General features: G+C 49.7%; 2 protein-coding genes across 5 annotated transcripts; both read left to right on the top strand.

Annotated features, from left to right (window-relative positions):
• Positions 278–10,309, top strand: DNAJC5G (DnaJ heat shock protein family (Hsp40) member C5 gamma). 4 transcript variants are annotated; one of them, XM_021087695.1, is made up of 6 exons: positions 278–565; positions 7,426–7,545; positions 7,797–8,058; positions 8,254–8,398; positions 8,876–8,946; positions 9,361–10,309. In XM_021087695.1, exons 2-5 carry the CDS (start codon positions 7,433–7,435, stop codon positions 8,929–8,931), a joined length of 576 nt encoding a protein of 191 aa, XP_020943354.1. In that variant the 5' UTR covers positions 278–565; positions 7,426–7,432; the 3' UTR covers positions 8,932–8,946; positions 9,361–10,309. The 4 variants fall into 4 exon arrangements, 1 of the variants encoding a protein (XP_020943354.1); XR_002342810.1 differs by lacking the exons at positions 7,426–7,545; positions 7,797–8,058 and having other exon boundaries at positions 280–565; positions 8,876–8,979; positions 9,361–10,226; XR_002342809.1 differs by lacking the exons at positions 7,426–7,545; positions 7,797–8,058 and having other exon boundaries at positions 282–565.
• Positions 11,420–27,850, top strand: TRIM54 (tripartite motif-containing protein 54; the record flags this gene model as incomplete). The annotated part of the gene is given in 9 exon segments (NM_001244359.1): positions 11,420–11,664; positions 23,020–23,192; positions 23,792–23,963; positions 25,364–25,459; positions 26,168–26,401; positions 26,940–26,962; positions 27,081–27,205; positions 27,340–27,432; positions 27,725–27,850. Coding segments are annotated over 9 exon segments (1,095 nt in total). The 3' UTR covers positions 27,736–27,850.

Raw genomic sequence — 27,906 nt, 5'->3', positions numbered from 1 at the left:
CCTTCAATCCACTGTGCCACCAGGGAATTCCTGAAAGAGCAGTTTTGAAAAAAAGAAATTCATAAGATTTTTTGGCCTGAATTCGGGGGAAAATAATGAGTCCATAGCCCATTGATGTTTGGGGTTTGAGCAGCATTATCTTGGAAAGAGTGATAGCCCTGCATACGCAGAGAAAAGCAAGCGGAACAACCAGTCTGGGGGCAAGGTCATGAGCTCAGATTTTAGAGGGTGGTTTTGAGGCAATGGGAGACTGGCATGCAGATGACACCAAGCCACGCTCAAGAAGAGTAGTGCCAGCTGAAGCCGTGCCCACAGACTGCTTCGCTGAAGTCAAGGGGAGGGAGCAAACATAGGAGTTAAAGACCAACCCATACAGAATATCCACCATCGGGAGATGAAAGAAAGGAGAGGAGCCAGCCAGGGGGACAGGAAACTTATCGGAGATGCAGAAAGAGACTCCGAATAATGCAGAGCCACAGAACTGAAAAGACACGACCCTGGTGGAGTCGAAGAGAAAGGAAAGACGTGACTGGAGGCCCAGAATCTCTTCCCACAACATAGCCCGGTATTTTTCACTTCATTTAGTCATACGGCCTGAAATCCTGCCAGTTATTCCTTTTGTGTTAGTAAGAATTAAGAGGGCGAGGTATTAATAGTCGTTCTGACTATGAACTGAATGACCGCATTTTAATCGGATTGCTTTCCACCTAACCCTTAGGGATGAGATCATTGTGTGGAGGTGATTGTTTTATTAGAAATGTTGAGAGGAAAGGAAGTGAGAGGGGTAATTTTGGAGTCCTGACTGTGTGGGGAACACTGGGGGAGATGTTTTGGGCAGCCAGAGGGCACTGGGTAGAGGGACGAGAAAATAGGGTTCGAAGAGGCTGAGGAAAGGAAGTAGAAAGGGGATGGACGGATACCAATGACAATTTCCAAATCTTAGAGGGAGCGTCCTGATTTACCCCGTCTTCCCAGAGACAGAATGAAAAACAATTCCTCTCTTCACAAAATCGGGAAGAGCCAGGATAGAAAGAATGAGGATGACGATAAGGTTACAAGGCATTTACACCTGCCCAGCACTGTTCACATTAAATATGTGGTCCTCCTGGGGGGCTCTTCTCCCGCCTCCCGGCTGCCCTGGGAGCTATTTGCTTTCCTGTAATAAAGACTTTGCTTGCTTGCAAATAAATAAACAAACAAACAAACAAATAAATAAGGCAGGTGGGCCCCAGTAGCCTGTCCTTAGGTCTGCAGAGTCTGAGGTTGCAGAGCAGAAAGGACAGGGCAGAAAGCAGCTTTTCTAGCTGGAAGCCCTCTATCTCCCACCATGAGATGTCCGCCCTGGGGGAAGACAGGCAATCAAACTGGGCCAGAGGTGCTTTGGTCACATGTACACAACCTTCAGCAGGGAGAGGGAAAGCAGGACCTTACCTGACATCACAATGAAAGGAGGCGAATGTCAGCTACAGCTCTGGTCTGTCTCTACACCTGGATTTTAAAGTGGGAAGAGAGGAGTTCCTTGGTGGTGCAGTGGGTTAAGGACCCAGCATTGTCATGGCAGGTGCTCAGGCTGTTGTTGTGGCTTGGATTTGATTGATCCCTGGCCTGGGAACTTCCACATGCCACGGGCTGAGCCAAGAAATGAATTAATAAAGTGGGAAGGGAGCTGGTGTGTACCAGGAGCAGTCACAGTACAGGCAGTGAACTTGGCATCAGAAGACCTAGTCTGGACCTCACAGGTTGACCTTGGGCAGGTTGATCCTTCTCTCTGGACCACACTTTTCTCAATTACAAAATGAAGGCACTGGTTGAGAGTTAAGTCTCTGAGCTCCCTTCCAGCTCAAAAACTGTACAATCCTAGAACCTGGGGGTTGGGTATGACAAATTATGATCTCTCTCCCACTGCATATGTTTGAGAGTATAAATATGCCAGTGTCTGCTGTCTGTATGTGTGCATTCCAGCTATATGACTAAAACTTTATTGTTTGTGGGTAAATAAGGGATGCTTCTTGGTTTTCTCCAGAAGAGACCAAATGGCTTTGTGAGGTAGTAAACTTCTAAGATCACGGAGTCAAGATATGACGGGAAGGCAAATGAGTCCAGAAAAGTCTGCAGTCGGTCATCCTTCTCTAGCATGGGTACTTTAAAGTTTCGCTATTATTTTTACAACCAAATTTAATTTAGTCTTGACCTCAATCCTATAAAATGGCACAAGGAGTTCCCGTCGTGGCTCAGTGGTTAACGAATCCGACTAGGAACCATGAGGCTGCGGGTTCCATCCCTGACCTCGCTCAGTGGGTTAAGGACCCAGCGTTGCCATCTGGGAGGCTCAGATCCCGCATTGCTGTGGCTCTGGCGTAGGCTGGTGGCTACAGCTCTGATTGGACCCCTAGCCTGGGAACCTCCATATGCCGCAGGAGTGGCCCAAGAAATGGCAAAAAAAAAAAAAGACAAAAAAAAAAATAAAATAAAATAAAATGGCACAGGATTATACCCAAGAGGGAAGAGACTCAGAGATGAAGTGACTTACCCAAGATCACACAGTCTGTTAGAGCCAGAGCCAAAACTAAGATCTAGGGCTTCTGACTCTTGGCCTGTGTGCTCTTCCTAGTTCTTTGCTGGGTGTTAGAAGAGACCTTGTGCAGAGAAAATGGAGTCAAAAGGGGTCTGTTTCTAGATGAAGGCCAAGTGGAGGGCCCCTGGCCAGGGGAGGCCAGGACGACCTGCCTGTTTCTACTGCCATCTCTGCAGTCTGCTGGCTGCAATATCATCTCATTCAGAGCAGACACTCCGAAGACACAAAGATAATGGCTATTTCAAGAGCCAAGAACTATGATTAGAATTAATTAAAATGTCAGAGGGCAGCGATAAGAGGTAATAGCATTGTGGAGCCTCTGGCAAGATGTTTACAAACTCTTCTCAGAGCTTAATTTGCCCTCTTTCTCGGGCTCACGTCTATAAAGCAGGGATTTGATCACAACGCCTCCCAGGGTTGGCGTGGGGATCCAAGGAGACAACTACGTAAAAATGCTTCTGAAAAGGTACACAAAAGTGTACTTGTTCATTCAACCAACCCACATTTATTCAGCACTGACAATATTCCAGGATCAGTGTTAGGAATTGGAAGAAAACAAAGACAAATAAGAATCAAGGACCCAAATAGCCATGACGATCCCTGCTAGTGTTTACCCCTGTGTCTCTTCTCTCTTTTCTTTTTACAGCTGCACCTGTGGCACATGGAAGTTGCCAGGCTAGGGATCCAACTGGAGCTGCAGCTGAGGCCTACACCACAGCTGGTGGCAACCAAGGATCTTTAACCCATTGAGCAAGGCCAGGATCGACCTGCATCCTCACAGAGATTATGCTATCAACCTGCTGAGCCATAGCGGGAGCTCCTATGTGTCTTCTTATCTCAGATCACGTGAGAAAGGTGGGCTCTGCAGTCCTGTCCAATTCCCCAGCTAACTGCACCTGTCCTAGGGAATTCCTGTTACGGCCCAAACTCTGGGCCGCCACTGGACCAGCTGAGGGCTCCCTCTGCTATAGCTCATTCAGCGACTCATTAATTCACTGATTTTTGAGCCAGGCATGGTTCTAGGTGCTGGGGACACAGTGATGAACAAGCAGACAAGGTTCCTGCCCTTGTGGAGTTCACGGTCTACTGGTGAAGGCAGACCTTAAGCAAATCAACATGCACACAAAATTACGTATTCACAAATCATGGCAAACATGTTTATGAGATGGGGAGAGAGGAGTGGAACTCAATTTAGAAGGCCTCTCTGGGGAGGCATGAAGCTGAGAGCCACAAAGGATGAGACATCAGCTATGCAAGCAGCCTGGGGCCGAGTCCTCCAGGCAGAGGAGAGGGAGGGCGCATGGTGTCTGCAAAGACTTCCAGAAAAGCAGAGACTAGAGCGAGCAAGCTGGTGGTACCTGATAAAGTTGGAGGGAGAGGCAAGGGCCAGACCACAGTGGGCCTGGAGATGGAGGTAAGAAGTTCACGGTAAGCGCACTGCACCTCCAGGGCCTTCTGCCCTCTTCCCAGTATTAGCTGAAGACCTGACTTGGGCTCTTCTGCTAGTTCTGTCATTCCATGATAGTGATGGACAGCTGCAAGTTAGTTAGAGAAATGTGGTCCAGTAAAAACCCCCCAAAAATTGTCAGCTTCAGCTTCTTTGCTTTAAGTGATTCTCCTTAAACTCATCTAACCCAGAACCTGTGAGCCGGGTTAAGTGATATCAGAGATTTTCATCCCTACACTGATCACGGATCTACAGAAATAATTAATCCAGATGGGCCTGTGGTACATGGACCCCTTAGTTTGCTCAGATGGCTCACATCTTGGGGGTGCAGTACTGATTTACAACTTCAAACCTAGAAGGGGAGGTAAATGTGCACAAGGAATGGCAATAAAGGGCTAATAAAAACCACAAGAGGAGTAACAGAGAGACAGGACTGAAATAATAAGGCGCTTTCAGTTACATGCTCTAGGAGCCATTGAGTGCTCTTCATTACGAAAAGCAGTATCACCGAAGCGGCAAATTATAAGTGGTACGAACCTCCTTGGAGATCACAGGAAGTAGAAACAAGTGCTCTCATGCCCTGTAGGTGGCACGTAAATTGATGAAGAAGATAAAGTGGTACTTAACTTTTGGAAAGAAAGCCCTACGGATCAAAAGCCTCAAAAAAATTCTCTTTTCCAGAGAAAACCATGACTCGAAAAGATACATGTACTCCAACGTTCATTGCAGCGCTATATACAATAGCCAAGACATGGAAACAACCTAAATGTCCATCGATAGAGGAGTGGATCAAGAAGATGGGGTGCATCTACACAATGGAATATTACTTGGCCAATAAAAGGAAAGAAATAACAGCATTTGCAGCAACATGGATGGACCTAGAAATTATCATGCTAAGTGAGGTTCGTCAGGCAGTGAGACACCAACATCATATGCTATCACTTACATGTGGGATCTAAAAAAGGACACAGTGAACTTTGCAGAACAGATACTGACCCACAGACTTTGAAAAACTTATGGTTGCCAAAGGAGACAGGTTGGGGGTGGGGGGGTGGGCTGGGGGTTTGGGATGGAAATGCTATAAAATTGGGTTGTGACGATCACTGCACAACTATAAATGTAATAAAATTCATTGAGTAATAATAAAATAAATAAAAAGAAAAGAAAAAAATTCACTTCAACCCAATAATTCCACTTCTAGGAATCTACCCTAAAGAGAAAACAAAGCGATTTATTTGAAGATTGATAGGAGTTCCCGTCGTGGCGCAGTGGTTAATGAATCCGATTAGGAACCATGAGGTTGCGGGTTCTATCCCTGCCCTTGCTCAGTGGGTTAACGATCCGGTGTTGCCGTGAGCTGTGGTGTAGGTGCAGACGCGGCTCGGATCCTGCGTTGCTGTGGCTCTGGCGTAGGCTGGCAGCTACAGCTCTGATTAGACCCCTAGCCTGGGAACCTCCATATGCCCCGGGAGTGGCCAAGAAATGGAAAAAAGACCAAAAAATAAAATAAAAAATAAAGATTGATACATAAGAATTTTCATAATAAGATTATACTATCAAATGATTAGAAACAACAACCGCTCTGGATTCTATTATTACGTTATGATACATACCTTACGAGGTACTAGTATTTAAAGGAAGTTTCTGAAGAACAGTAATGACTTTTGGAAATGTTCAAGACATCGTTTTAAAAGAACATACAAACTAAAAATTACAATATGATAGGATAAATACTTTACAGAGCAAGGTGGGTACAATTTACAGCAAGGAAGGAAGGATTCCTAGGAATACTGACATTTGCTGTAGGTCTTAAAGCATGTAAAGGAGTTTCCAGGCGGAAGGGGGAAAAAAGGACCAAGAGGAGACCATTACATTTTGAAAAAGAAGGCTGGGAAGGTAATAACCTCTGGAGAAAGGTTGGCAGCAAAGGTTGGTACCTCTCATACAGCCACGGTCTGCAAGCCTTGTTATTTTTCCTTAAGTGAATGGATGAGTCATGTCTCTGATCAGGACGAATGATTCCTCTCCCAACCGAGAAGGGACACCCCTGAAGGCCCAGCGGCGGGTAGGAAGGGAACCAACACCGAGCAACACTTGGGCTCTGGCACCAGGTAGATGCCTACGCTCAGGCTTCCCGCGAGCGAAATAAGTCCCTCCCAGGCCTTCCGGCGGCGCCAAAAAGCGACCCCGAGAGTTGACGCAGCGCGCAGGCGCAGTCGGCCTCTGGACCCGGCCGGCGTGTGACGTTTCACACCTTGATGGAGGTTGTGTGAGGCCTTCACAGCTAAAGAGAGTGACTTCGAGGTAGAGGCCAGGCCAGGTTGGGGGGTCCGCATAGAGCCAGAGGGGACCTGGGGGACTAGAGCATTCCCTTCCGAGCTTGTCGCCTCTGTTCTCCCAGGCCTCCCAAGCTCTCCCCCGCTCTCTGGAGTCCAGCGCCCGGCTACCTCTCTGCTCGGCCCCACGGCTCCCCCTTTTCACTTCCTCCTTCATCCTCGAGTCATCCCTCCGTTCTCTCTGAGGGGCCGGAGTGGGATGGTTTGGGAGGGGAGCAAGTCAGGTCTCCGTGCAGGCACTGCCTCCTGGCCTGGCTTTTAGACACTTGACTTCTCTTAGGGAGCTCAGGGTTTGATGTGGCGTGTTTCTCCCCTGGGTGTGGTGGATCTCCACCGTCCCCAACCCAGCCTGCTCAGTGGCTGGGGCCCTGCTGCTCTTTCAAACCTAGCAATGAGCATGGACAGGGGCCGGGCTCTTTCCTTGAGGTACTAGTAGCTCTGGACAAAAATCAATCTTTTCCCAGGGTTTAGACCCCCCCCCACTTGCTTCACCTCTGTAGAATGTGGGGTGTCTGGAGGTCTGTGTATCTGAAGGACACTGGGAAATGTGAGGAGAAGAATGTTTCTTTTTTTTTTTTTTTTTTTTTTTTTTTTTTTGTCTTTTTGCCTTTTTCTGGGGTCACTCCCATGGCATAAGGAGGTTCCCAGGCTAGGGGTCCAATCAGAGCTGTAGCTGCCAGCCTACGCCAGAGCCACAGCAACGAGGGATCCGAGCCACGTCTGCAACCTACACCACAGCTCACAGCAACACCGGATCCTTAACCCACTCAGCGAGGGCAGGGAATTGAACCCACAACCTCATGGTTCCTAGTTGGATTCGTTAACCACTGAGCCACCACGGGAACTCCAGAATGTTCCCCTTTAAAATTTGAAGTGGATTATCTCGTCTGGTCACCTCCACTCTCCTGCTGGTCACAAAGGCTGCACACCATTGCCTAATACCTGTCCATAGTAGCCGCTTTTCTGCGAAGCCCCTAAAGGCCGTGAGTTTCCTGTCATTTGTAGTTCACGTCTCCATGGCCACCCCTGTGGAAGTTCTCACAAATGTTTCTTCTCCGCTGCCCCAGATCATACATGGCCCATGTGGAGGAGGCAGCCCGCCGGTTGTCCAAAACTGGGTCAACCCTCTACGCAGTGCTGGAGCTTAAGAAGGGTGCCTCACCTGAAGATGTGAAAAAGGCCTACAGGTTCAGACCTCGGCCCCCAATTAAATCCTGGAATCCCCCCCCCAAACCCTTCCTTCTGTCTTGCTTTCTGACCCCTTTTTAAATCCCCAAGCCCTCACCTTGGGGCCGGGTGAGCATCATCCTCTTCCGTGTGACGTGGGAAGGAATTTAGGCTTGGGCTCCTTGCCTCCATCCTTTGTCCCACATCTCAGGCCTTCTTGCTTCCCTCTAGAGACCTCTCCCTGTCCTTCATCCTCACCCTCCCTCCCCAGCCATTCCCCATCCTCTCCCCCCACTCCTTTTGGGTATTGCCTGGGTAGGAGACTGGCCTTGAAGTATCATCCAGACAAGAATCCAGGGGACCCTCAAGCAGCAGAGATATTCAAAGAGATCAACACAGCCCACGCCGTACTGAGTGACCCTAAGAAGCGGAAAATTTACGACCGGCATGGCTCTTTGGGCATTTATATATACGATCACTTTGGCGAAGAAGGTGTGACCTACTACTTTACGCTGAATAGTTGTTGGTTCAAGGTACACAATTCCTCCTAATCCTTAGGCATAAGGAAGGAGGAGCATCCCTCCTCTCCCAGGACAGCTGATCCTCCTCTCCTGGGACAGATGCTCCTGTTACCTCATATCCTGGGCGCTGGAAGGATGGAGGGACGGGAGCGTGAATGGAAATACAGAAGAACTGCTAGATCGAAGCCGTTCTTTCCCACCTTTCAGACACTTGTCCTCCTGTGTGCTCTGCTCACCTGTTGCTGTTGCTGTTGCTGCTGCTGCTTTTGCTGTGGAACACTTCGACCGCCACCCGAGGAAGTAGCGAAGAGAAGATATGAGCCAAATGTCCAGAATCAGCCTCCAAGATCAGGTGAGAACCCCAGACAGGAGCTGGGGTAAGAGCTGGATTAGGGATGAAGGAAATGGCAGGGGGTGAAACTGTGACTGCCCAGCAATTGGAGCCTCAAGTCAGCATTGGCGCAGAGTGAAGACAGAAAAGCGGATGCCTTTAGGTTCTGAGGGGCTTATGCCACAAACTGACAGTTTTGAATGTAATGTTGGCCTCTCAGGACTGTTAAGCTTAGCGAATGGGATGGGCATTCACGTAAAGAAAGGGGTGAGAGACTGTGCCTAGAAAAAGCGGTGGTTGGAGACAAGTTAGAGGATGCAGTTCATTGCATTTACTCAAGAGGAAAGTGGCGGAGATTGCCGCCCCAAATGACTGCGGTTCACACCAGTGCCACCTAGTGATGCCAATGCATAACTGCATGGTACCCGTTTTCTCACCAGTAGACCAAAAAAATTGTTGCTAAATGTTTATATGTGTGTGTTTCAAATTTCATCATAGGACACAGAGAACATTTTAGAAGAGGGAACGATAATTCTAGTGATGACAGTTATTAAAAGATGGAGAGTGAGGTACGAAAACTGAAATGCAGCAATGGTTCAAGGGTAAGAAAAGAATATACACTAATTTCAGATGCGTCACTAGTGGGAAGTTTCTGTCCTTATGGTGTGGACTACAGGTGTTTATATCCTTCCTTACCTATAGGGGGTTTGCTTTAAATTCTGGGTGGTCATTGGAGTTCCCACTGTGGTGCAACGGGATTGGCAGTGTCTTGGGAGCACTGGGATGCAGGTTCGATTCCTGGCACAGCATGGTGGGCTAAGGATCCAGCATTGCTGAAGTTATGGCTTGGGTTGCAGCCACAACTCTGATCTGATCCCTGGCCTGGGAATTCCATATGCTATGGGACAACCGAAAAAAGGAAAAACAAATTCCGGGTGATCATTCTTTCTCATTAATAAGATTCCAACGCCTTCTGCCCCTAGGTGCTAACCCAGCAAGGGTGCCCTTTGCTGCTCAGTCAGCTGGACTCGGTGAAGAGAGGAGCAAGTAGCCCTGTCCTGACATTGCCCCTGATTTGCTCTTCTTGTAAAAAAATCCCATCTTCGGATGGCATCCATCCCAGTGAGGATGCTGCCTTCTTCTTGATGGGATCACGGCCCCTGGCCCTGCATGGTGGCCCAGATCCTCTCCTTTTTAGCTCCAGCCCTGATTTTCATCTTTTAGAGTGGCCCTCCTATCCCTGTCCTTACAAGGTCCTGGGCAGTGGTGATAGTCCTTTCCAGAGCATGCTTTTTCCTGGGCCTTCCTTGGGATTTGAGCCAGTGTCAGCTGCTCCATCAGCCGCTTGCCACATCTCCATCAAGATCCTGATAACCAAGGCGGGTGGATGCCGTCCCAGAGCTGCTGTACCAGCTAATCCTCCTTTGTTGCAACTCTGTGTACCACGAACTCTTAGAGTCCTTCCTAAGTGCATACACCCTGCTGGGGGCCGGTCTCACCTTCGTCTGGTGCCAACGCATGTGGCATTACCTCCGGATCCTCCCTGGACTGCAGCTGCCAGCAAAGCACCTTAGCCTGGGGCCTGTGGGATGACTGAGGTTCACACATCTGGGCCTGCCTACCTCCAGCCTTTGTAGGCTGATCACTGTATGTTTTGGTCTTGAAACAGGGGCACGAACTGGGTGACAGGGTCAAGAGCCACCTTTGACAGACCCTTTCGCCACGCGTGCCTCCTCGTCACACCATTTTGCATCCAGGCAGGGTCAGGGCCTAGTAACTCCTCCAACGTCTCTCGCTGGCCTGGGAGACGGGCTAAGGCACGTCTGTGAATAAAAGAGCTTTTGTCCAATCCCAGCGCCTGTGTTGGGTCCCCCAAAGACAGATGGTACCTGGGATGGAGAAGAAGGAGGCGGGGAAGGTAGAGGAGCGGGAAGCCGGCGTCCAGGGAACCTGCCGAGCCGGGACAGAGGCTTCGGCTTCCCAGAACACTGTGCTCATGACTTTGTCAGTGTTCTAACATTTCCCTGGAGACTGATTCCTCTGGTGCCCAAAATAGGTCCCTGGCATCCAGGTCCTTTCTGTCCAGTCCAGCTTCTCTCGATTTCCTAACAAATTTAAAGTCCTTGGAGTGGCTCCAGGGATGGGTTCATGGACCAGAACCCACACGCTCTCGGAGCATGCACACAAGGTCCTTCTAGGCTCTGGCGCACCTGTCAGCTCCAGCCTCCTGGGCTTCTTTTTCTAGGGGATATAAGAAAAGTCTGGGCGAGAACAAAAATGGACCATAAGTGTTGGGCCAGAGCCTCTCTCTTTATCTCTGGTGCCTTTCTTCTGAGTCATGGGGTTCAGAGGAAGAGGCCAAGGTCACTGGCTAAGCCTCGGAGGCAGAAACCTTCACCGACAGGCTGGAGGTCTGGCAAGATCTTTCTTCCCACCCTCCGCCATGTGTGGTGGCTCTCATACCACCTGATTCAGATTCTGTGTCACTGCCCTGGAAAGGGGGCCTGGGCCAGAGCTCAGGCGTCAGGGGCTCACAGGAGCCCTCCGAGGGAGAGCACCTTGTGGTCCCACCTTCCACCATGAGCAGTGACGCCACCCCTGCTCTTGCTCAAGGGCGTCACCCATTCCTGAGTGAGTCAGGGTCACTCACTCGGTGACAGCTGTGGCTCGCCTTACATGAGCTAAATCGGGAGTTGGAATGTCACACAGAGCTGCCCCTCATTCCCCACCCCCACGTTAAAATTAATCTCCTCTCTGGGGAGCGAGAGACAAACAGTGCTGCCCATAGAGTGGACAAGAGTCGTCTGGAAAACAAAAGGAGAAATTTCCAGGGACAGAGTCCTTCAGGGACGGAGGGCTAGGAAACGCTGCATGTGCCTGGCTGGGGTTCAGAGCAGAGACTAAGGAGAGACAGAGAAGCATCTGCAAACAGCTATCTAAGGACGAGAGAAATTGTTAGAGGAAGGGACGATAGAGAGAGCAGAGCTATTTCAGGACTGAGCAGCAGAAGGGAGCCGAAGAGTCCGCAGATTGTCTGAAGTTAGCGAGGAAGGGTCCAGAGGCAGTGAGGGAAGGCCAGGACCAGGGCCAAGGCCAAGGCAGGCACGATCGCCGAGGGGATGAACTTCACAGTGGGTTTCAAGCCGCTGCTGGGGGATGCACACAGCATGGACAACCTGGAGAAGCAGCTCATCTGCCCCATCTGCCTGGAGATGTTCTCCAAACCAGTGGTGATCCTGCCCTGCCAGCACAACCTCTGCCGCAAGTGTGCCAACGATGTCTTCCAGGTGGGCCGGGGCAGGGGCAGAGTGGGGTAAGGCGTGCAGGCTTGTGGGCGACTTCTCATCCGGGCAGCACTGAGGCCCCAGGAGGTGACGGGCGGAGTGCTCTCTGAGGTGGGTGGTGGCTGTCCCAGCGGAAGAGGAGAAGAAGAGCCGGGGGTCCTAGCAGCTCCCAAAGTAAGCATGAGTCAGCAGCCGCTCTGCAGGCTGGCAAGTCTAGCCTGTGCGTGGACAGCCACTGGAATTCTGGGCTCTGCAGAGGAAAGGGGACCCCCGCAGGAACTGGAAAGAGAGTGATTCTACACCAGGCTGTAAGACGGTCTGTGCTAGACTCTGCATTCCAGTTGGGAGTTTGAGATGTTGAGAATGATATGGGAAATCTGGAGAAAATAGCAATGAGATAATGAACATTAAAAAATAAGCCCTGTGGAGCTCCTGCTGCGGTGCATTGGGAGTGGTGGCGTCCTGGGACCACTGGGATGTGGGTTCAATCCCCGGCCTGGCACAGTGGGTTAAGGATGCTGTGTGGCCTCAACTGCAGCTTAGGTCGAGGCGGCGGCTCAGATCTGATCCCTGGCCCGGGACCTTCATATGTCATGGGGCGGCCAAAAATGAAAAAAAGCAAAAACCCCAAACCTGTGGGAAAGGTCCATGACAGCAGCGAAAGTATTTGTATTTAAGGCAAGACTGAATGCATCCATCTTTGGGGGCAGAGTTAGACTGTGGGCAGCAGCCTGGGAATTCTCCCCAAGTGAAGTTCACTCATGTCCCTCTCTACAGGGGTCAGATGAGGGGCTGCTGCTTCAAAGGGAATGAGGTCATTTAAGCAGGGAGAAGGCAGAGAAGACATTTTGCTTCCCCAGAATGTAACCAGTTTGGGTTTACGTGTGGTTGTGGAGCAAGGCATAGTTCATCACATTCACAGATAATCATTTGAGCTCCTGGTTTCAAAAATGAAAGCAGCATATATCAGAATGGTTTAGATAAATGGGCTTCCTCTCTTGCCCTGTGCCCCTGGTGTAGGTTCTAGTGATGTATAAAATGGAACGGAGACCCCTAGCCTGGGAACCTCCATATGCCTCAGGTGCACCCCTAAAAAGACAAAAAAAAAAAAAAAAAGGAACAGAGATTAGGGAGAGTGAGGAATAAAGACACACACACACACACACACACACGTGTCTTTGCAAATGAAGTAAATACTCAGAATAAACCCGAGCTGGCTGATTTAGCAGGCATGGCAGCGGTAAGGAACATCCTGCAGGCTATTCTTCATCTGTATCAGAAATTGTGAGGAAATGCGTTGAACACAATGACTTTTAACCAAGAAAATGCTTCCCTTTTAAGTTTTTTGTTTGTTTTTTGTTTTTGCCTTTTGTCTTTTTAGGGCCACACCCTCGGCCTATGGAAGTTCCCAGGCTAGGGGTCAAATTGGAGCTACAGCTGCCGGCCTACACCACAGCCACAGCAACGCCAGATATGAGCCACATCTGCAACCTACACCACAGCTCCCGGCAACGCCAGATCCTTAACCCACTGAGCAAGGCCGGGGATCGAACCTGCGTCCTCATGGATGCTAGTTGGGTTCGTTAACTGCTGAGCCATGATGGGAACTCCCCCTTTTAAGTTCTTTGAGGCAGCATGTTGGAGGGCAGGTAATGGGCCGATGAATTTAGGTCATTCCACAGCTGTAACCCCACAACCCACCCTTTGCCTGCCATCTTCACTGAGCTCTGTGGTGTCTCCTGCCATCTTCCCTTCAGGGCCCATTCCCATCGCCTGGTCCTCTGAGTATCCAAACCTGCCATTATCTGGCTCCAGAGAGCCTCAGAGTCAGTGATTTTCCCTCTCTGGGGGCCTAGACTGCTATGTCTCCTCATCGCAGGCATCGAGTTACACGCAAGAGGCTATGCCTTGCCCACCATCTTGGTTTTTCCCTCGGTCTAAGTAACTCTGAACACCCTTCACACTGAGATGCTTAGAAGAGTCTGGCAAAAAAGATTTAGCCATCCCTTCTTGTGAACTTTTAGTAAAATAGCCTTTCATTAGAGCTGAAACTGGGTGAAAGCAAGGAAGTTTTGAGGAGTTCCCTGGTGGCTCAGTAGGTTAAGGATCCGGCATTGTCATTGCTGTTGCTCAGGTCACTGCTGGGGTGTGGGTTCGATCCCTGGCTAAGGGGACTTCTCCATGCTATGGACATGGCCAGAAAAAAAGTTTTGAAAGTGAACATGACGTGTTCTGTTAAAAAGTGGTCACGATGTTAAAGTGCCCAGCACACAGTATCACGGGGCAGAGAGGCCCAGGGACAGGTCCTGTAGGCGGAGGCTAGAAGATGCTCAAGCCAGTCCTCTGTATCCAGACCCACTGGATTCCATGAAGCTCTGGATACCAGTCTGGGCCCAGAGAGACCTGGGGATTGTTTGGGTCAAAGCCTGTGCAGCATATTTGGGAGACAGCGTGATTCCCAGGCCTTTGGGTTGATACTGTGGCTCTGGCCCGATGTGTACCTTTTAAAGAGCAGGGCACCCCTGGGCCCTCCAAGGAGAGAGGAGGCAACAGCTCATTTCCTTGCTGCTTTATTTGGGACGGCCTGGTGGGAGGCTGACCCAGTTCTTCAGCTGCACTTATGTATATACATCTCGGTAGATCTCCCTCTGAAAGATGAGCATATTTAGTTTTTTCACACGTTGCCTCCACATTTTGACAACTCTGGGCATAATCAGATTGTCTGTTTTCTAAGTATGGGGACAGGAATAGGACTTGTGGTTTCTCTATCTTAAAACTACTTAGGAAGAACACCCTCAGAACATTGCCTAGAAAGTTAATAGGACTTGGAAAAGTGATACCAGTATACTACACACACACACACACACACACACACACACACACAGTTTTTTCAAACACTATAGGAATTTTTTATCTTATTTTATTTTTTGCTTTTTAGGGCCGCACCCTCAGCATATGGAATTTCCCAGGCTAGGGGTTGAATCAGAGCTGTAGCCACTGGCCTACACCACAACCACAGCAACATGGGATCCAAGCCACATCTGTGACCTAAACACTGCTCACAGCAACGCCGGATCCTTAACCCACTGAGAGAAGCCAGGGATCGAACCCGCCACGTCATGGTTCCTAGTCAGATTCATTTCCACTGCGCCACAAGAACTCCAAACACTATAGGAATTTTTAGCATGAAAAGGGACTTTTGACCTCGGTCTCTCTGTAATTCTGTTATCTGGATGGAGGGAGCCATTACCAGCTTTCTTGAATATCCTTCCAGAAATTTTCCATGGTCAGGTGTGTGCGTGTGTATGTATACACATATTTAAACTAAATTCATTGCACCTACCTTTGTTCACTCTCTTGCTTGTTGTCCCATATGCCACACGTTCAGATTGGCCCCCTCCTTTTTAATGGCTGTATAGCGGTCCATCGTTACGACTGGGCCATGGTCTATGCAATCAGTCCTCTGAAACGTTTAGACAATGTCCAGGCTTTTGCGGTCCCCAAAACTGCTGTGACGGACAACAAGCAAGAATCTGCAGTGATTGTGCTGTTATAACATCAGATTAACAAAAGAGCCAGGAAGCAGAATATTAAAATACGTCATCAAAAATGCTAAACATGGAGAACAGTTTGGAGATACCATAGAAATCTATACATAGACCTTCCATATAACCCTGCAATCCCACTCTTGGGCATCTATCCGGACAAAGCTCTACTTAAAAGAGACACATGCACCCGCATGTTCATTGCAGCACTATTCACAATAGCCAGGACATGGAAACAATCCAAATGTCCATCGACAGATGATTGGATTCGGAAGATGTGGTATATATACACAATGGAATACTACTCAGCCATAAAAAAGGATGACATAATGCCATTTGCAGCAACATGGATGGAACTAGAGAATTTCATACTGAATGAAATGAGCCAGAAAGACAAAGGCAAATACCATATGATATCACTTATAACTGGAATCTAATATCCAGCACAAATGAACATCTCCTCAGAAAAGAAAAACATGGACTTGGAGAAGAGACTTGTGGTTGCCTGATGGGAGGGGGAGGGAGTGGGAGGGATCGGGAGCTTGGGCTTATCAGACACAACCTAGAATAGATTTACAAGGAGATCCTGCTGAATAGCATTGAGAACTATGTCTAGATACTCATGTTGCAACAGAAGAAAGAGTGGGGGAAAAACTGTAATTGCAATGTATACATGTAAGGATAACCTGACCCCCTTGCTGTACAGTGGGAAAATTAAAAAAAAAAATGCTAAACAGTGTTGAGGGCGTGGGAGGGAATCATCCATAATCCCACCTCCCCCAACACAGGTCTTTTCATGTTTGCATATTACTGTCAAGCCCTTGTCCCCATACATATTTTTACATAGTTGCCACCACAATTTATCTAGTTTTCTTTAGAGCTGTAATCCAGCTTTCTCTTCTCTCTCTGACTTTAAACAGAAAAAAAAATCAAAACACATTAACCCCCTCTAATCTCTTTCTCTTTCCACACACCGCACCCACTCAGCTACCAAGCATTTTGATGAGAGGAAAGCTGTTGGTGTGGGAATCCGACGCAAACATCTTTCCATGTGTTTGTGAATTTGTAAACTCTGTGCACTCCTAAACTACTTTAAAACAGCCTTCGGTTTATTTTTACACCTGCCCCCTCTCCACTGTGGGCACTTGTTTATGAGCTGCAGCCTGTTGTAATTTAACAGACAAGCAGAAGGCCTTGCGAGAAGGTTCTTCCGAAACAGCTCTTCTGGAGAGTGTCCATTTAGGGTGAGGTTTACAGAGATGGGAATAGCAAGAGCGAGGCCTCCTCCTCTCATGTGAAAAGCAGCCTGGGAAAGAGATGACCCTTTTACTTCATCCCTAATTCAGTGTTAGGACCTGCTGTCCTCAAGGACAGGACAGCTAGTGAAAATTCTACACGGCCTGCCTCCTTGGTCACTTCCACCTGCCACCGAGGGCGCCAGGATGTCCCCTCTCCAGCCCAACCTTGGGCAGGTCTCCTTTATGAGAAATTGGTTCCTTGAAAATTTGTGGGTGTTCCCGTTGTGGCTCAGCAGGTTAAGAACCCAACATAGTGTCCGTGAGGATGGGGGTTCAATCCCTGGCCTCACTCATTGGGTTAAGGATTCCGCGTTGCCACAAGCTGTGGCGTACGTGGGTCACAGGCGCTGCCATAAAAAGAAAAGAAAAAAGAAAGAAAATTTGTGAATTGGGTCAACTATGTAGCAGGCTTAGGGATTTTACTTACTTTAGGGAAGACCCTGGGTTTATTGGGGGGAAAAAATTGTAGGCTGAGACTCAGCATTCCTGGGTTCAGTTGCTTCCTTAATTTGCTATGTGATGTAAATCAGGCTACTTCACCTCTTCAAGCCTGCTTACACACATGTAGATGAAAGGGATGTTTTAAACTACATACTTGTCCTTCTAGCAATCTGATTTCCCAAAGTCAGGAAATATCATTCTATGGGAGTTCCCACTGTGGCTCATTGGGTTAGGGACCGGATTAGTATCCATGAGGATGTGGATTCCATCCCTGGCCTCGCTCAGTGGGTTAAGGATCGGGCGTTGCCAAGATCTGCAGCATAGGTTGCAGATGTGGTTCAGATTTGGCCATTGCTGTGGCTGTGGTGTAGGCCGGCAGCTGCAGCTCTGATTCAACACTTGGCCTGGGAATTTCCATATGCCGGGGTGTAGCCTTAAAAAAAAACAAAAGCCTTCATGGTAAAATCCACCTTTCTAGCTTCCCCCATGACTCCTCTGTCTGTAACCCTATAATCTCTCAGGTCTCTTGAAACTTTTCCCTACCAACCATCTCCTGCTTCCTGTCTAACCCTGTCTTCAAAGGGTATCTTCTTAAACCCTTCCTCCTTTGAACTAACACAGAGGTTTCCTAAGCAGCGTTTCCTCTGGGTAACGCTTCTGGCACTCTCGCGCCCCTCCTTCATTTGCAGCAGGATGGAGCATTGCAGGTTTTAAAAGTAAAGGTTATTTTCCCCAGCCCCAAAGTCCTTGTTCAAAGTTTGGAAATTATATTTTAAAAAAGAAGAAGAAGAAGGAAGGAAGGAATCACTCACAATTCTCTCTCTCAATGGAGATTATTATAAAAATGTTTAATTTTTATGTTATACATTTTATAAAGTAAGTAATGGTCTATACAGAGAAATTTGGGAAAGGAGATGACTGCAAAGAAGAACTTTTAAAATCCTGTAAATCTCCTCACCCACTTCAAAACTGGGAACTTCCTGTGTTTAGAGACTTAGATCTCGCTTTTTTCATGAGTCTCTCCTTGTGCAAAGAACTATTAAAGAGAGTGGCTTAATTCCACTAGAACGCACTTAATCTCTCCTGTTAAATAACCAGCCTGTTTCCTATCTGACAAAAAAAGCAATTTTATTGTTTATTCTAGTTACAAGAACAATACAGGTGTGTTGTGTAAAATTTAAACCTCACGGATAACACAAATTGCAGGATGTGTAAGCAAATCCATCTAGACACCCGAGGGCTATTTCAGAGGCGATGGGGTTTCAGGAACTGCTGGGATCAGACAGGAAGAGGGCGCTCCAGGGGCAGAGGGCGGGAGGCACGCAGGTGACGAGTGCATCGCAGGAGTCAGAGGGTTAAACGGAGAGGAGGGAGCGTGGTGGGCTGCATGGGGCGAGAGGGTATTCTTCAGCTGTCCTTTGTTTGTCGTGCTGCCTTTCCCCTTTTCTTTTTGTGTTATCGTGGCTTGCATCTCCTCTGGCCTCTCCCCTGCTCTCCCTCCTCTTTGAATGGGGGTAGTAGCTTTATCTGGTGCGGAGGGTGAATTCTTCACTCAACCCTCTTTACCTTGGCTTCGTTCCACTGTTCTCTTAAATGTAGACTGGCTGGCTGGATGTTGTCATTGCTTCGTCATCTCTGTTTAGCTCTTTGGCTTCTTGGGTGAGCAGAGGGGTATGACCTGGATTAGGAGGCAGTTGAGTCTCTCAGTTTGGCCATGTTGCCTCAGATTATTTTTCACACAAAATCCGGTGACTTATCTAACCTGGGCACATGCATAGCTCCATGGGAGGAAGTCTCAGACCCCCGAGAGTTGAGCTATTTCTGGTCCTTTTCGTAGACAAGCAGGTCATTCTGCTTGCAAGCTGGGCTCTCATAGTGCTCCATGGCACACAGGGGTTTTGGTTGGATGGTCATCTCTTGTTTATTTCTGCGCAAAAAACTTCAATCCACAGGAGTTCCTGTCATGGCTCAGTGGTTAACGAGTCCAACTGGGAACCATGAGGTTGTGGGTTCGATCCCGGGCCTTGCTCAGTGGGTTGAGGATCCAGCGTTGCCATGAGCTGTGGTGTAGGTCGCAGACGCAGCTCAGATCCCACATCGCTGTGGCTCTGGCGTAGGCTGGTGGCTACAGCTCTGATTAGACCCCTAGCCTGGGAACCTCCATATGCCGAGGGAGAGGCCCAAGAAATGGCAAAAAGACAAAAACAAAACAAAACAAAACAAAAAAAAACAACACTTCAATCCACAGTTGCACAGTTGATTTTTGGCTGTTGTGAAAGGTTGATGTTTGGTCCCTCATGACTCTTTTACTAAAACCTGTTTCACCTGATACTCAGAGAAATTTTAGCTCTGGACATTATCCTTCAATTGACTGAAATGTTATTGTATCTGACAATGGAGTATAATGATTATTAGGATGGGCTCTGGGGTCAGAGTGCCTGAGTTCATATCTTCCTTTTTTTTTTTTTTTTTTTTTTTTGTCTTTTTAGGGCCGAACCCTTGGCATATGGAAGTTCCCAGGCTAGGGGTTGAATCAGAGCTACAGCCCCCCCACACTCACACCACAACCACAGCAACGCAGGATCTGAGCTGCGTATGTGACCTACACCACCGCTCACAGCAACACTGGATCCTTAACTCACTGAGCAAAGCCAGGGATCGAACCTGCATCCTCATGGATGCTAGTCAGATTCATTTCCGCTGAGCCACGACAGGAACGCCCTGAGTTCAAATCTTGACACTGCCATCTATTAACTGATGACCATGTGCAAATTTATGTAACTTTTCTGGGCTGCAGTTGCCTGTCTTTGAAATGGAGCTAATGATGTAAAGATTAAATGAGTTCATAGAAATAAAAGGACTCAGAGCAAAGCCTGGTGTAAAGTAAGTGCGCAGTAGAAGTTAGCCATTGTCATTGTATTTCCTGTGTCCAGGTTAGGGGCCACATGTTCACCACCTCCACCAACTTTACAAGAGGATCTTGAGGGTTAAATTCAATAATATCTGGAAAGCCCAGAGCACAAGGCTTGACACATAAAAGGCCCTCAAAACATGTGTTAAGGAGTTCCCATTGTGGCTCAGCAGGTTAAGCCCAATGATCTTCTTTCTTTTTTTTTTTTTTTTTTTTTTTTGTCTTTTTGCTATTTCTTTGGGCCCCTCTCGAGGCAAATGGAGGTTCCCAGTCTAGGGGTCGAATCGGAGCTGTAGCCACCAGCCTACGCCAGAGCCACAGCAACGCGGGATCCGAGCTGCATCTGCGACCTACACCACAGCTCACGGCAACGCCGGATCGTTAACCCACTGAGCAAGGGCAGGACCGAACCCGCAACCTCATGGTTCCTAGTCGGATTCATTAACCACGGCACCACGACGAGAACTCCCCAATGATCTTTTTTAAAAAAACTTTTTAGGGCCACACCCATGGCATATGAAAGTTCCCAGGCTAGGGGTCCAACTGGAGCTACAGCTGCTGGCCTACGCCACAGCCACAGCAACATGGGATCTGAGCCATATCTTCGACCAATGTCACAGCTCACAGCAACGCGGGCTACTTAACCCAGTGAGTAAGGCCAGGGATCGAACCCAGGCCCTCATGGACACCAGATTCGTTTCTGCTGCGCCACAATGGGAATTCCAAAAGCCCAGTGGTTTTACACTTTAATCCAGTGTAATCCAGTGTAAAACTCAGTTTAAACCAATCTGCACAGTTCCAGTTACTGAGAAGAACAAATATGCAATGCCTTGGGTAATCTCAAACTAATCCATTACAGCTCTATGATGGGCTCAAGTGTTCATTTCTTATGATTCTCAAGAAATCCCCCCAGCATGTGATATTTGTGACATGCCAGTCACTCTCCCCAGGCTAGGCTGCCCTCTTCACAATGGGACCACATTTCCTGCCTCACCTACATCTCTTGCTCCTAAAGGATCAAATAAGACGCTGGACTTGGATGCCTCTGTATACTATAGGTGCTGCCTGTGGGGTCCACATGCATTGGGGTCCTCCTGGTGTATAGCAAAAGGATGTGGAGAATTTCATGGAGCCCAGCTGTGGGAAATACATCTGGATGTACAAGGTCACAGGTGGCTACTCTCCATCACTCTCTAGGTGTGCATCTTCTTCCAGCCAGTTAAGATTAAGTTCCCATCATGGCTCAGCAGAAGTGAATCTGACTAGCATCCATGAGGACGCAGGTTCAATCCCTGGCTTCACTCAGTAAGTTAAGGATCTGTTGTTGCCATGAGCTGTGTATAGGTCCCAACGTGGCTTGGATCCTGCGTTGCTGTGGCTGTGGCGTAGGCTGGCAGCTACAGCTCTGATTGGACTCCTAGCCTGGGAACCTCCCTATGCCATGGGTGTGGCCCTAAGAAGACAAAAAAAAAAAAAAAAAGATAGGTTGGACTGTGACAGAAAACCAAAAATAGCAATGGCTGCAAGAAAGTAAAACTTTTTCTCTCCAGCGAAAGTCTGAGTTGACCGTCCAGGACTGCCTCGTCAGAGCCTCACTCCTTTTATCTCGTTGCCATGCTCAACATGTGGCTACCTCACGGCTCAAAATAGCTGTTTCAACCCAAGCCATTGCATCTTCATTCCAGCCAGCAGAAAGGACAAGAGGAGCATCAGGGCTTGCCCATCCTAAAAATTGCCGGAAACATTTCTATCTATATCCCATTGGCCAAAATGCAGTCACCTGGTCAGACCCAGCTGGAAGGGAGGCTCAGACACATGATCTTTTTCTTTTTGTCTTATTGTCTTTTGTCTTTTTAGGGCTGCACCGGTGCCACATGGCAGTTCCCAAGCTAGAGGTCAATCAGAGCTGTAGCTACCAACCTACACCACAGCCACAGCCACAGCCACGGGGGATCCAGGCCACACCTGTGACCTACACCACAGCTCATGGATTCTTAACTCACCAAGCAAGGCCAGGGATGGAACCTGCGTCCTCGTGGATACTAGTCAGATCCTTTTCCGCTGAGCCACAGTGGGAACTCTTGGGCACATGACCTTTATTTCATGTGTCTTGCTAAACATTCAAGGGCTCTATTATTGAAGAAGAAAATGGCCGGAACAACAAGCAGTCTTTCCTCTCTGCTGCTCTCCCTGTGGACCAGCCTTCTCTGGTCACAGCGTCTGACCCCTCACACTGTCCCCTTGCGCAGAAGGACCCAGGTGGCCACAAGTTCAGCTCTTGGACCCACTCCACAAGTCTTCTTTCAGTTCCAGAGCTATATAGGGTCTAGTCACCTCAGCACCTCTGCCTCTGGGTTTCGATTCCAAGTTCCTTGAGAGAAAATTTGGTTTGTCCTGTAAGGTCAGGCGATCACCTCCTCAATTCTGAGCGCACCCCAGGACCTGATCGCCGAGGGCTCCCTTTTCGCACGAGACGGAGCAAGTTGTCTAAGTGGTGGCCGAGGGAGGAAGTGGCCCACACCTCTGGCAAGTCCTGCTCCTGAGCTTCCTCCTGTCACAACACCCAGCCCCCTGGGCGTAGTTTGCTCTTGCTCAGGGCAGGCGTGTGCTTGTTCATACATTGTCCCCAGAGACTAGTAATTACCGGGCACCCTCAATCCTTGCGGTAGAACGAATACGCCAAGCTAGTCTTTCATTTTACGGAGGTTGAATGCTTGCCCACGGGGGGCAGTGTCAGGGGAGCACAAGAACCCAGGACTCGGGATTCCCAGTCCCTGGAGCCATCTCCCTGAATTGCTCGGCTCCATTGCTCTGCACCCCTGCCCAGGGCTGCAGAGACTCTCCCCTCCCCGTGGGAGCCCCGGGCTGGAGATAGCGGCTGTTTCTGACCTCAGCCTCCCTGCTGAGGTCTCCCCACAGCTCCAAGCTGGGCCCCTTGGAGGAGGTCTTGCCCAGACCAGGCCTGGGTCACGCCAGGCTCTTGAGGGACCCTCAGGGCAGAGGTGGGCACGGTCTCCACGGCCACGTCGGGGGAGCGCCTGGCCACAGGGGAGGGCTGATGCCTCTGTCCCGCCCCTCCTGCATGACCTCCCGCCAACCCAGCCTCCTCCCGGTGCCCCATGACTCACTGTGCCTGTTCTCTCACGTCCCCTGTCCCCCCCAGGCCTCGAACCCTCTGTGGCAGTCCCGGGGCTCCACCACTGTGTCTTCGGGAGGCCGGTTCCGCTGCCCGTCCTGCCGTCACGAGGTTGTCCTGGACCGACACGGCGTCTACGGCCTGCAGCGAAACCTGCTGGTGGAGAACATCATTGACATTTACAAGCAGGAGTCCTCCCGGTGAGCCGCTCAGGGCGCTGGCTGTCTAAAGTGCAGGGCCCGGGGGCTCCCATCGGGCACAGTGGAAACAATCCGACTCGGAACCACGAAGTTGCGGATTTGATCCCTGGCCTCGCTCAGTGGGTCAAGGATCTGGCGTGGCTGTGGCTGTGGCAGTGACCAGCAGCGGTAGCTCTGATTCGACCCCTAGCCTGGGAACTTCCATATGCTGCAGGTGCAGCCGTAAAAAGACAAAAAATAAATAAATAGAAATAAAGTGCAGAGCCTGGGACACAGCCAGGGAAGCTGGGGAGGGGCTGAGCCTGCCTCCGCAGGTAGCGATGAGAGGACTGGGTCCTGAGAGAAGGAAGGACTTGCCCCCAGCTTGGCAGCACCCTGTGTGCCCTCCTGCCCTGTGGGACTCCCCTGCCCCCTGGAGTAGAAACTACCTTTGGATCGAGGGCTCCTCTGCTCCTTCCGTGAAGAACCCTGTGGCTGCAAAGGCAGAGCAGGGGGTGGTGGCTGGTGGAGGCTGAAGAGAAGGGGCTCGTGGGGCCTCGCATCATTGTCCCCCCAGCCTGGCCCCTGACCTTCCTGCCACTCTGCCCGCTCCCCTCCAGGCCACTGCACACCAAGGCTGAGCAGCACCTCATGTGTGAGGAGCATGAGGACGAGAAGATCAACATCTACTGCCTGAGCTGTGAAGTCCCCACCTGCTCCCTCTGCAAGGTCTTCGGTGCCCACAAGGACTGTGAGGTGGCCCCACTGCCCACCATTTACAAACGTCAGAAGGTATCCAGCAGCAGAGGAAGCAGGCCTTGGGGGTGGGGACAAAGGACAGGGTCTCACACTGCAGCCTCTTACTCCACTTAGTTTCAGTGGCAGGCTGATCCATGTGTGACCTTGGGTAAGTCACGCGACCTCTCTGTAGGTCGCGTGACTTACTTTCCTCACTTGTAAGAAAGAAAAGAAAAGAAAGTTCCTGTGTATAAAATGTCTTATTTTGTTTTGTTTTTTTGGCTGTGCCCACGGCATGCAGAAGTTCCTGGGCCAGGGATTGAACCCACACCACGGCAGCAACCCAAGCCACAGCAGTGACAACACTGGATCCTTAAATTGCTGAGTCACAAGGAATTTTTTAAAAAATCTTTATAAAATGGAATTTAAAAAAGCAATAGTAGACTATCAAAAATGCAGATTTGACAAAGAACCAAGTAGAGCTTTTAGAAATGAAGAAATAATTATTGAAATAAAACATTCAAAAGATGAATTAAATGACAAATTTCTGTCAGGAAGAGAGGACTGAAAAAATAACCTAGACTACAGAACTTGCAGATGAGAAGGTTGAGAATGAGGTCTAACATATATCTAATCAGAGTCACAGAATGAAAGAATAAAGAGAGTGGAGAAAAGGCAACATCAACCTAATGCATAATCATGAAGACTTTTTTAAAAAAATGGTGGTCTAGTGGTCAAGGACTCACAGTTGTCACTGCTGTGGCTCAGGTTCAATCCCTTCTGCATGCTGCATAGCCAAAAAAAAAAGCAAACAAAACCATGAAGGATTTGGAGTTCCCATCATGGCGCAGTGGTTAACGAATCCGACTAGGAACCATGAGGTTGCGGGTTCGGTCCCTGGCCTGTCTCAGTGGGTTAAGGATCCAGCGATTCCGTGAGCTGTGGTGTAGGTTGCAGACGCGGCTCAGATCCCAAGTTGCTGTGGATGTGGTGTAGGCCGGTGGCTACAGCTCCGATTGGACCCCTAGCCTGGGAACCTCCATATGCCAAGGGAAGCAGCCCTAGAAAAGGCAAAAAGACAAAAAACAAACAAAGAAACAAACAAACAAAAAAACCCATGAAGGATTTTTCAAAATTTGTGAAAGGCATGGATCTACAGATAAAGCATCTGGCCCAGTGCCTTGTATTTGATGGCTATTTGGTGAATGTCTCTTTCTTTCTCATTCGGTGATGGAAGACTTCCTGTATTCACCTTGTTCCAGAATTTATCGAGTGTGCTGTCACACTTCTTGGATGGTTCCAAACTCTCTAGATCTCTGTATGGGCTGCCCTGAAGATGCCCTGATGGTGGAGTGGAGGGGGCAGTCCTCTTCCAGGCAGCCCTGGTAGAATGAGAGGGGGGTAGCTCCAAACCAGGTCCTCCAGCTCTAAGTGCTGGCCTGTGTGTGTGGCAGAGTGAACTCAGCGATGGCATCGCAATGCTGGTGGCAGGCAATGACCGTGTGCAAGCAGTGATCACCCAGATGGAGGAGGTGTGCCAGACTATTGAGGTAAGCCTGGGATGGGAGAGAGGGAAAGTTTCCAGGCTCCCAAAGGTGGGTCACAAGTGGTGGGATGTGTTTACACAGGCTGTTAGGTTTGAATCCCTAGCAGCTCCATCCCTCACTAGCTCTCTGGTTCAGTAACTTCTCTGTGTTTGGTTTTGTTTGTTTTTAACTACATGAGATAGCGATGATGAGCATGATATGGTGGCTACCTCACTGGATCTTTCTGAGAATTAAATGAGACAATCCCAGTAAAAAATAGGGCCAGAGATATAGACATCACTTCTGAAGCTTCTTTAAAATATGGTATTATTTGCTGAAAGAGTAGATCTTAAAAGTTCTCTTCACAGGAGAAAAAAATGTTTGTAAACTACGTATTGTGCTGGATGTTAACTAGACATACTGTGGTGACCATTTCACAATATATAAATATTGGATCATTATGTTATACACCAGAAGCTAACATGTTAGATGTTAATTAAACCTCAAGAAAAAAATATGTATATGCACCATTTTATTATTACTGACAAAATCTGGGAATCAACAGCCCTTGGCTGGAGTTCTGGCTCTGCCACTAACTGGGTGTAATTGACCCGTCACTCTTCTCCTTGGCTCTCTGTGACTGCCATTAAGTGGGGAGTGGGCTGAGTAGCTGGGTGCTCTCCTAGCTATGCGGTCTCATCTTTGGTCTCATCTTTGCTCCCAATCTTTTAGGACAATAGCCGGAGGCAGAAGCAGTTGCTAAACCAGAGGTTTGAAGCCCTGTGCGCGGTGCTGGAAGAGCGGAAGGGTGAGCTGCTGCAGGCGCTGGCCAAGGTACAGGAGGAGAAGCTGCAGCGGGTCAGGGGCCTCATCCGCCAGTACGGAGACCACCTAGAGGCCTCCTCTAAGCTGGTGGAATCTGCCATCCAATCCATGGAGGAGCCGCAGATGGCACTCTACCTGCAGGTATGCCCTAGGGGAGGGTGGCAGGTTGCCTAGGTCTTTATTTTATTTTTTTTTATTTTGTTTGTCTTTTTGCCTTTTCTAGGGCCGCTTCCATGGCATATGGAGGTTCCCAGGCTAGGGGTCAAATTGGAGCCGTAGCTGCTGGCCTACACCACAGCAACTTGGGATCTGAGCCGCATCTGCAACCTACACCACAGCTCATGGCAACACGGGATCCTTAACCCACTGAGCAAGGCCAGGGATTGAACCCACAACCTCATGGTTCCTAGTCGGATTCGTTAACCACTGTGCTACAATGGGAACTCCTGCCTAGGGTCTTCAGTGGGGGTCTTGGCACCAAGAGAGCGGGTTCAAGTCTTATCTCTGTCACCTACTTGCCCCAGGGCCTTTAGCAAGTCACCCCTCTGAGTCCATTTTCTTCCTTAACGAGTTGGGACAGGAATCCACCCCTACCCTGTGGGACGGTGGTGGGCTTCAGAAATGGGACTTTCCAGAGGTTGGCACAGTGCTTACTCTCACCCTCTGTTCTTCCTTGCAGCAGGCCAAGGAGCTGATCAATAAGTGAGTAGGTGGAGGGGGAAGGGAAAGGCAGGGGCTGGGTGGGGGTGGGGGCTCCCCTGCCACGGGGAGGGGGTGAGGGTGCTGGGAGTTTCCAGCTGAGCGGCAGCCCCTGGCGCAGGGTCGGGACAATGTCGAAGGTGGAGCTGGCGGGGCGGCCGGAGCCAGGCTATGAGAGCATGGAGCAATTCAGGGTGAGCGTGGAGCACGTGGCCGAAATGCTGAGGACCATCGACTTCCAACCAGGTGAGGGAGCGAGGATGGGAGGGGGCGTTGGGCCGCTGGGACTGGGCGTCCAGACCCTCCGGGTGGGGGCGCTGTGGGGCAGTATGTCCTGAAAATCAGGGGCTCCAACTCACCCGGCCTTTCGTTCGGCACAGGCGCTTCCGGGGAGGAAGAGGATGAGGAGGTAGCGTTGGACGGGGAAGAGGGCAGCGCGGGGCCAGAGGAAGAGCGGCCGGATGGGCCGGAAGGTGAGTGTGGCCATGGCAGGGCCTGGCTGCTCCGCTCCTGCCCTCTCCTCCGGCCACTGCCCTCTCTGCGGCATCAGGGATCGCGCGTGGCCCCCACGGGACACGCCCCCTAGCGCGCGGGCTGAAGTACAACTTCCTTGCCCACCATTCATTCCCTGGGGTTTGGAAGGCCAGGTTGGACGGGAAAGTGGAGGAGAGGCTTTCCTGGCTGGGGAAAGGGATTCAGCTGTGTTTCGGAGTTGCCCTGTTCCTTTGGAGCGCCTGCCCATGGAGCTTTCTTTTCCGGGCGCAGGACTGCACTGACCCGCCCCTGTTGGGGAGCCTGACTTTCGGGTGGTGAAGGATCTGAACGGAGACCACCGCGCCACCCAGCTCGGCGCCCCGCCGCGGGGGAGGGGCTCAATAAAGAGCTAATGCGTCCCCACCCGCGCTCCTTTCGCTGCTCACTCTCTCAGCCTCGGAGACGTTCGCATC

The sequence above is a fragment of the Sus scrofa genome, chromosome 3 (assembly GCF_000003025.6).
Source record: "Sus scrofa isolate TJ Tabasco breed Duroc chromosome 3, Sscrofa11.1, whole genome shotgun sequence".
Classification (NCBI taxonomy): Eukaryota; Metazoa; Chordata; class Mammalia; order Artiodactyla; family Suidae; genus Sus; species Sus scrofa.
The sequence above is the reverse complement of the archived record's forward strand: the minus strand, read 5'-3'. Positions and strand labels throughout refer to the sequence as shown.